Below are 10,231 nucleotides of genomic sequence, written 5' to 3' on the forward strand. Positions count from 1 at the left end.
AAAAAAAAAAGAACTCAGATATTTCTTAAATGAAAGAATTCACAGACTAATGACATGGGATCAGGTCAAGCTATATGAAACTGCAATTTGGTATAGCTCAAAAACCAGTCAAATATTGGCAATTTCATGTGTCAACTTAATACATAAAACATCAAAAAAAGGTCTTATTCATTCCTGATGATCTCTTGATATGAGATCCTTAACATTCTCAGTGTTACCTAAGTCCCACAACCATAACATCCTACCTGTTCACGTTTATTCTGAATCCATGAATAAACCACACTGGGCTGTCTCACTGCCTTACCCTCAGTACTAGTAGAGGTAGATGGAAAAGGATTCGAAAATGCAGTCATTTGCTCCCCTATTAAAAAACAAAACAAAAACAGTAAGGTAAGAACTTAAGCAGTCTGATCCTCTACAATTAAAACGTTTCACGTTTTAGAAAATAAACAGTCCTCACCGGAAGCAGACGTCCACAATCTTGGCCCCCTTCTTATTAGCTGAGGACTTTGCGGCGACCCACAGTAGGCGCTTACATCAAAAATTCCAGTCATTCGATTCATTACACTAGAGCCAAATGGGGTTCCAAGGGGACTGGCAACATCAGGTGTAGATAATTTTGAAGAAAAGACTGATGCTTTAACTAACGATGGCACTGAAGGGCGAAGCATTTGGCTGGATTTTGGTGTTTGAAAAGTAGTGTCTTCTGCAAGAGAACAGATCCAGTGCTGAAGGAGCAACCAAAATGAAAAGCTAGCTCAAAGGTTCTCAAATTTTATACGACTCCATTTCTCATCTAACACTGTTACCCAAGGTTCAGTAGATCATTTCCATTTTTGTTTACATTCTTAAGATTCAGATGTTACTACTATAATTCAATGACCACTCTAGGAGTTTTTACATCTGTTTGCCAGGATGGTGCAGTCTCTCTGTGTTTCCCCTCCATATTTTTATCAGTTTTTCTAACTAAGCTGCTTGAGATGAATTCGTCAATTCACATTTTATTTTTAAATAGCAACAACTTTAATTATTACATTAAAAGTTGTCCAAGGCTGGGCGTGGTGGCTCACGCCTCTAATCCTAGCACTCTGGGAGGCCAAGGCGGGAGGACTGCCCTGAGCTCAGGAGTTCAAGATCAGCCTGAGAGACCTTGTCTCTACAAAAAAAAGCCAGCATTGTGGCCGGCGTCTATAGTTCCAGCTACTGGGGAGGCTGAGGCAAATAGATCGATGAGCCCAAGAATTGGAGGTTACTGCGAGGTCTGACGCCACAGCACTCTACCGAGAGCCAAAGTGAGATGCTGTCTCAATTAAAAAAAAAAACGAATGCCACAGCATTCAACCAAGGACAACGTTGTCCAGTTTCAGTGTTATGTTCCTACTATAACTATTACTTGGCTGAACATAACCTATAATGGGAACACGCACAGGAAAAACATGCTAACCTTACCTCCTTTTCTACAAAGTTCTTTCAGGTTGATTAAAGTCATACCAAAGACAATTAGTCCAGGATAGCTATACCTCTCAGATGTAAATAGCATCTTTAAAAATCATATAAAACCTTATCACTTTACCAATTTAGTTAGAGTCTGTGCAAAATCAAAGAATTTTTCCTGCTACTCCAGCACAACGCCAAAAGATAAACTGAACTGAGATTCTATCTTCTTAACAAACCACCATTAACAGGCAGCACCTGTGGCTCAGTGAGTATGGCACCGGCCCTATATACCAAGGGTGGCGCGTTCGAACCCGGCCCTGGCCAAACTACAACAAAAAAAAAGTAGCTGGGCATTGTGGCATAGTCCCAGCTACTTGGGAGGCTGAGGTAAGAGAATAATCGCCCAAACCCAAGAATTAAAGGTTGCTGTGAGCTGTGATGCCACAGCATTCAACCAAGGACAACAAAGTGAGACTCTGTCTCTTTAAAAAAAAAAAAAAAAACACCATAAGAAATTAAACATCTCAAGTACCAAATTTTCATTACATGACTTTTTAAAGGTTAGTAGAAATCTTCAAAAAATCAATTTAAAAATTAAGACTGGGATTAATTGTGCAATTATTCCTCAAAATTGGAGGCAAATTTTGGCTGAACAATGATATATGACAAAAATTTAAAATAATGAATGATCCATATTTGATCAAACCCATAATCTAGCCAACCCAGAATTACAATGATCTAATATGCTAATAGGATCTAATTGGCCTATTTAAAGTTTTCTAATGGCTCCATATCCCTATGGCATATATATATTATATTTATAAATATATACTATATATATATATTTTTTTTTTTTTTTACCATAAACACTGAGTTTATCTCAAGCAGAGAGTCTGAGACTCCACAGTGGCAGGTCAACCATTTGAGCTATAAATTTTCCTCGATATAATTTGCCCTTTAGCAAAAACTTGCGCCTAGAGGAGGCCATCCTAGAAAACCTGGCATGGCTTTGAACCTCATACAAATACTTGCGAGTAGGGGCAAGGCCTTCTTTCTTTTTTGAAGATCATCTTACCCTTACAAAAGACTCCTTTTTGAAAGATTTCCTTTTTGGCACTTCTATTGTCTTGTCATTGTTTATATGCCGTCCACTAAAAGGTCTGTATTACAAGTATGTTTCCATCTGTGACTCCCTGGCTTCTAGCACATTATCTGATATGCAGTAGGCATTGGATAAGTATTTGTTGAATAAATACATGTAAATGCTTATCTGAAAGGGGGTAACAACTCAAACACTCTCCACTTTTAAGACATTCATGAACTTATTTAAATCATTTTTCCTTTGTAGATTAGTTTTTGGGCCATGACGCTACCAGAGGAATGACTTCAAAACCACAGATGAGTTTGCTTTGATCCATACAATGATTTTTTTAAAATACCAATATTAGTTGCCAAAGTTTAAAAACTGAAAAGTTTCACATCAATTTTTTTTTTAACAAATTCAGAATTAAAAAAAAACAAAAAACCAGAAGCTCAGATACTGGGTCCAAATTCTCACATGGGAGCAATGCCGCAAAGCTAACTCACAGATGAAGCCTGTGCTCGCAAGGTTACCACTTTGCCCACCCAGCCAGTTTCACCCATTTTCATTAAAAGCTTGGTTCCAAAAGACACGCAAACATGAAGCCCGCGTATCAGCCTCGCACTCACAGGCATCATCTAGGTAGGTATGGAATGTAGTGAAACAGCACAGGTTCCTCCACTTACACTTCTTCTTCTCAGCATTCGTCTTTCAATGCAAGATTATATCCAGCTCTCTCAAAATAATCAAATAACAAGTGTGAAGCCCACTCCCACATCACTCAACCATTTCCGTTTCTCTTCTCTGGACCAGCAGCTTTTTGTTTCTGGGATGCCATAACCAGAACAACATCCAATATTATCTATAAAGATTCATCTGGCTTTGTACTAGAGGAAGCTAAAGTCTCCTATTTAATGACCATCATTCTGGTATCATTTTTAACACTATCTCCATACTGAATTTTTTTAGCTGACCAATAAAAAACTATGTATACTTATAGTGGACAATTTGATGCTTTGGATTTAAGTTTTTAATCTACAATGATATCCGATCTACATTAATGTGGTTCAATACAATATCCCATATGTCCATATGTGGAATCATTTTCCCTATGAATATACATTTCACATTCATATAAGTATCTTTAGATTAACTACTGTCATGCCCTCTTTCTTTTTTTTTTTTTGAGACAGTCTTACTTTGTCGCCCTTGGCAGAGTGCTATAGCGCGATAGCTCACAGCAATCTCAAACTCTTGGACTAAAGTGAACCTTTGGCCTCAGCCTCCTGAGTAACTGAGACTATAGCCGCCTACCATAACATCTAGCTATTTTTAAATACGGGGTCTTGCTCTTGCTTAGGCTGGTCTCTTCTGAGTGCAATCAATCCACCCGCCTCAGTCTCCCATATGCTCTCTTTCTTAAGAAATAAAATGTAAATGCTTTCCCCTCTTTTAGCAATAATAGAAATTACCTGGAGAAGTCAATTTCTTAGGTTCTACTGGGTAAGATGAAGACATTCTCCCATTTGTAGCAGCAGCTTCTTGGTGGAGAACCAGTTTCTGAGTCATATCATTTAAAAGATTCAAACATTCTCTTGAAATGGCCGTCCAGTTGTGAGGATGTCCACCTGCGAGGTCCAAACAGCAGCTTTTAAAATGTAGATAATCTTATAGTCTTCTCTCAAAATGAGGGGGAAAAAGTAAGAAATTCTACATTATACTTTGCATCTGGGCCCACTTTCCTTGGTAAGGTATATTTATACACATCCCATCTAATACCTAGGAGGAATTCAATTAACTTTCTCAAAATTCTACAAATAAAAACTTGCTGTTTTACCATTTTTAAAAAAACCCTCAAATTGGTTATTAAAACCAAATACTAGATCAGAATCTGAATGAGAAAGACCAGAGTTACTTCACTAGAGAAGTCTACTGAACAGACTGCTAGGCCTGTGAACAATGAACCAAAGCAACAAATGCTGCTGGGTTGTTCAATGATCCGTTCCACGGCCCCAGCGACCTCTACTGTTGGGTCGGACCCACTGTGCTGTCTTACATTTTCATATACGTAAGAGGCCCTATTGGTGACTCATGAATAATGATCATACTTTATACTTGGAGAGTTTAAAGATCTGTTATTATTTAGCTTAAATAACTGTGATCCCCAGGTCTTTAAAAATTCCCTTATTTCTCATTATTTTTAATTTTCTAAAATCTCTGTCTCCTACAGTTACCATGCAAAAATGAAGTATACTTTGTTATGTGTTAAGAGTGGAAAAGAAGTCGTCTAAAAACTGGTTCCCTATCTGGTGTGCCAAGTAATCGTTCCTTCTTCAATTAAGTCTCTCCTTAAATATCCCCTCCTTTTACAAGTCAAGAGGAATATACCTCACCTGCACGCATGCGTGCACACACACACACACACACACACACACACACACACGCGCGCGCGCGCGCACAGTACTCCCTCAGTAGGCCTCAGAGTGTTTTACATCGCTGTAACTCAGGACCACTGGGAACGGTGTGGCAGTCCAATGAAATTTTAATATGCCCTAGAACACACATTCTCTAGCAGAGCACATGCCACCCTTTTATACAGTTTCCTTGAAATTTCTGGTAAAAATATTTAATATAGCAAGAATTCCTAAGTTAACCCAAATCTGACAGAAAAATATAGTTAATTTTCCACAGTATCAGGTCTGGATTTCTCATACTACGAAAAGGAGAGTGGCTCTAATCAACTGTATTTTTTATATAACTGGATTTCATTTCCATATAACATTTAACTACAGAAGGTTTATTTTACTATCTGGGAATTGGCAAGTTTGGCAAAATAATGAAGAACTGATTAGAAAGAAGAAAAGCTACGCAGGTTCTCTGTTTCCCACTAGCAGCTAGGACCAGCCGGCTTTTCCTCCAGGAACTAGGCAGAGCACTGGCACAGTCACGGTCTTGAATAGTCAGTCTTTGCCAGGAACAGCAGAGAAGTGTTTCTTTTACTCCAACTCTGGCAATTCTATTTAAGCCACTGTACACACTTCTATCTCCCATGCAGGACATTAGACCACCTGTTAGTGGTTTCTTTTTTTTTTTTTGAGACAGGTCTCACAGTACTATCCAGGCTGGTTGAGAACTCCTGGGCTCAAGCAGATGCTCCCACCTCAGCCTCCCAAGAAGCTTGGGACACAGGGACCAGCCATCATACCTGGCTAAACCACCTATTTTTTAAAATCCCTTGCAGCATCAAATTTTTTTTCTCATATTAAGAGAAAGAGGGAGCTGAGGGAAATAAACATTGCCTGGTGCCAAATCCTACCCACAGCAATGCAAACATTTACGCTGTGTAAAATTCAAGTCAGTACTTCATTTCATGGACTCATTGATGTGTGATGTGTGATATTTTATTAAATACCCCTCTGTCACCAAAGCCTTTAAGTAAAGCACTTTCTGCACACACACACCTAGTCAGGTCTATGACTTTCAGCAATACCTGGTTGGCTAAGGCTAAAAACTTCTTGTCTTCGTGAAGGAGAATATTGAGAAAGCAACATCAGGTCCTGCAAGGCTAAATACTAAAAGGAAAAAAACGTGTATTATTCAATTTTTTTAATTTCTACACAAAATCTCATTTATGATGTATCATTATACATCCTAACAGGCAAATCAGTTAAAACTTTTTCATGAAAAAAGTATTTCAAAACCATAACCTTCCTTTCTACATTTCTAAAATGTTCCTATCTCTACCCTCCCCACCTTCTGGAGGCTCCAGATGCAAAGAACTCTCTGTATCATTTCCTACTTCTATGGTGGGAAACCTTAATTTCACTTGCTCCTGGAACTTCCCCTGGCCTCCCTCACACAAACATACACTCACGCTACTTTCCACCAGCACTTAATATGATATATTACAATTACATTATTTATGTGTCTAACCTGCTTCTGCTCATCAAATTGTGAGGCAAGGCCCACGAGAACAAAACAACATCGTGCTTGCTATCATGCCCAAAGGCAGTGCCTAGCACATAGCAGACACATAATATCTACTGTTCTTTTTTAACTAAAAATTTTCATTATTTCCCCTGGTAAACCTCTTTACTCATTCAAGAGATCATCCCTCTGTGAAGTTTCCTTGTGTCAGTTCCAAGTAAAGGAAGAGATCTCACTGCACTTGCCATAGTAAATTTTTTTCTTTTTTTTGAGACAGTCTCATTATGTCGCCCTTGGTAGAGTACTGTGGCGTCACAGGTCACAGCAACCTCCAACTCCTAGGCTTAAGCGATTTTCTTGCCTCAGCCTCCCAAGCAGCTGGGACCACAGGCGCCCACCACAACACCCAGGTATTTTATGGTTGTAGCTGTCATTATTGTTTGGCAGGCCCAGGCTGGATTTGAACCTGCCAACTCCGGTGTATGTGGCTGGCTCCCTAGCCATTTGAGCCACAGGTGCCGAGCCACCATAGTAAACTTTAATTGTCTGGGGTGTCTGCATTTTCCATTACGGTATATTATGGCTTATCCATCATTCCACCCAAGCGACCTCCAGGGACTGACGCTCATCCAGTAAACAAAGATTTGCTAAGTAACCATGAGTAACTGATGTTTTTAAGTTTATCTAACAAGGCTCGGCGCCTATGGCTCAACCGGCTAAGGCGCCAGCCATGTACACCTAAGGTGGCGGGTTCGAATCCCCAACCCGGACCCGCCAAACAACAATGACGGCTGCAACCAAAAAATAGCCGGGCGTTGTGGCGGGCGCCTGTGGTCCCAGCTACTTGGGAGGCGGAGGCAGGAGACTCGCTTGAGCCCAGGAGTTAGAGGTTGCTGTGAGCTGTGATGTTAGCGCACATTCTACCCAGGGCGACAGCTTGAGGCTCTGTCTCAAAAAAAAAAAAAAAAAAAAAAAAAAAAGTTTATCTAACAAACCAGTCATAATTGTATTTAAAGGCAATTTTAGAGCCTTAGTGGTTCATTTTCTTATTTATTTACAGCTTCTTTAGAGTGTGATCAAAAGTCTGGATTCTATCTTCTTTCAGTTCTTTTTAAAGTACTGTATGTGTGACCTTTTAACAGGATCACACATATTATAGATCTACTTCAAAATTTCAAATCTTAGGCTCAGCACCTATGGCTCAAGCAGCTAAGGTGCCAGCCACATACACCTGAGCTGGCCTGCCAAACGACAACAGCTGCAAACAAAAAATGACCAGGCGTTGTGGCAGGCACCTGTAGTCCCAGCTACTAGGGAGGCAGAGGCAGGAGACTGGCTTGAGCCCAGGAGTTAGAGGTTGCTGTGAGCTGTGATGTTAGCGCACATTCTACCCAGGGCGACAGCTTGAGGCTCTGTCTCCAAAAAAAAAAAAAAAAAATTCAAATTGTAATTCGTGTCAAAACGATTTACATTCACTTAGCTTGATTTGTAAACATAATGTATATTCCTTAAACTCTTTTGATAATAATTTGTTTTAGGAAAAAATAAAAATTAATTTGTTTTAGGGTCATTACCAGTAAGGGTTTTTGGGGGGGGGAAAGGAGAAAGAGTATAGCTATATTGTCCATGCTAGTCTAGAACTCCTGGCCTCAAGCATCCTCCCCAGTCAGCTTTCTGAGGACTGAGACTACAAGCATGCACCACCATGTCCAGCTTAGTGGTTCATATTTGAAAAGAGTTCACTAAGTACTTATGTACTACTAAGCACAACCTTTGATCACAAAAGCCTACAATACTACATAAGTAAAAATACGTCTTGATCCAGTGACCAAAAAGTCAAGAATGTTTCATCTAGCTACTGCAAATAATTTGTAAAAAGCTAATATAGATAGTTGGATATCGTATTTTATGCTGGGAAATATTTTTATGTCTTTCTGAATATGGTATTAGCTAGCTTGTACCCAAACACTGCATTATACATTTGTATTTTAGACACTTGGAATGAAAACTGAAAAAATAAACAGCATTAGCAAGTAGGTAGTTTTTTACAAATATTCCTACTAAAACATTTTGGGCCCTCAAAAAACATATCTAAATCTCTAAACACACTATAAATATTAAATCCATACTGTGAAACAAGTTAGACATGATTGTAAAGATAAAAGTATATAGTTTGTTACCTTTATGATGAGGGGAGGATTGCTATTTAAAACTTTTGGAAGGCACTCATCTGACTCTTCTGCAAATGGTGGTTGCACAGGAAATACATGAGCCTATCAAATATAAAGACCCCCAAAATAATTTTTTCATGATCATGTTATATTCAATAAGCACCAACTGAAATTTATTATAAAAGACAACACAGTCAAATTAACATCTTTAGCGCTCCCTATAAAAACAGGTTGCATTAAAGTCATACAATCCCAAACCCATCATTTTAAAATACTTATTGTCCCAATTTTATTAGATTCTAGCTTTAAATAACAGAAATAAGTTTCAGAAACAAAGATTCTCTGAAACCACTGAAAAATACAAACCTACAGGGTAAATTTAAACAGAAACACTAATTTTCTAAGACAAACACTACATTTTTTTCAAAAGTAGCCTATTTTGCCATGTAAAATGTGCCTTCATGTATAATGTGCACCCACATTTTGGGCCCAAGCTTTTAGGAAAAAAGCCCTTGAGAAAGTGACTAACTGTAGCCCAGGGGAGACACATCTGGGGAAGGCTAACGCTCCCCTGGTAAATGTGTGGACTGCACCACTCTCCAGCAGCAGCCACCCTCTGTGAAGGCTGCCCCTTCCCTATCTCCTGTAGGCCCATTCCTCCCTGCCACATGGGGGTGGGGGGTGAGGGTGGCGGACACAGCCAAGACAGCCACACGTGTGACCAATGGGGCAGGAGCCTCTGAAGCTGCTTAGCCTTGTAGACAGCCAGGTGAGTCCTCAGGGCCTCCATGGGCCTTCCAGTCCACTCCACACAGTTGGGCCTTGGGCCTCAGCCCTTACCCCACAGAGCTACAGCCTATCCTGTCACCCCCACTTCTTCCCCTTACCACAACACTTGCAGAAGCCATTCTAACCCACTGGATCCCAGATCCCAGATCCTTCCAAGTAGAACCCCATGTGCCCAGGGGTGCTCTCAAGCTGTACCAAGCATGTACAATGCACATCCTCATTTTTGCCTCAAAAATTTAAGCAAAGGCTGGGCATGGTGGCTCACACCTGTAATCCTAGCACACTGGGAGGCTGAGGCAGGTGGATTGCCCTGAGCTCAGGAGTTCAAGACCAGCCTGAGCCAGAGTGAGACCCCATCTCTACAAAACAAAAAGGTGGGCATTGTGGCAGGCACTTGTAGTCCCAGTTACTGGGGAGGCTGAGGCAAGAGAATCACTTGAGCCCAAGAGTTGGAGGTTGCTGTGAGCTATGATGCCACAGCACTCTACTGAGGGCCACAAAGTGAAACTCTGTCTAAATAAATAAATAAATAAATTTGGGCAAAAAAGTACACATAAGACATGGCAAAATTCAGTAATTCTCATTCATTTAAAAAACATTTGAATAAAATATTTGAGTGGGGCAGCGCCTGTGGCTCAATGAGTAGGGCACCGGCACCATATACTGAGGATGGTGGGTTCAAACCCAGCCTTGGCAGAACTGCAACGAAAAGAATAGCTGGGTGTTGTGGCGGGCGCCTATAGTCCCAGCTACTCAGAAGGCTGAGGCAAGAGAATGTCCTAAGCCCAGGAGTTGGAGGTTGCTGTGAGCTGTGTCACCACAGCAG

General features: G+C 40.3%; 1 protein-coding gene across 1 annotated transcript in view; it reads right to left on the reverse strand.

Moving 5' to 3' along the window:
- The window catches only part of NDC1 (NDC1 transmembrane nucleoporin), a 55,232-nt gene that overhangs the window by 25,507 nt on the left and 19,494 nt on the right, over positions 1–10,231 (reverse strand). Inside the window, exons 8-12 of the mRNA XM_003793105.3 lie at positions 8,626–8,718; positions 6,009–6,090; positions 3,991–4,146; positions 461–706; positions 246–361 (exon numbers count right to left, since the gene is read on the reverse strand). Coding sequence (XP_003793153.1) covers positions 246–361; positions 461–706; positions 3,991–4,146; positions 6,009–6,090; positions 8,626–8,718 — 693 coding nt within the window. The remainder of the gene's footprint in view (positions 1–245; positions 362–460; positions 707–3,990; positions 4,147–6,008; positions 6,091–8,625; positions 8,719–10,231) is intronic.

The sequence above is a fragment of the Otolemur garnettii genome, unplaced genomic scaffold (genome assembly GCF_000181295.1).
Source record: "Otolemur garnettii isolate 467f Iridium unplaced genomic scaffold, OtoGar3 scaffold00066, whole genome shotgun sequence".
In the NCBI taxonomy this organism is placed as follows: domain Eukaryota; kingdom Metazoa; phylum Chordata; class Mammalia; order Primates; family Galagidae; genus Otolemur; species Otolemur garnettii.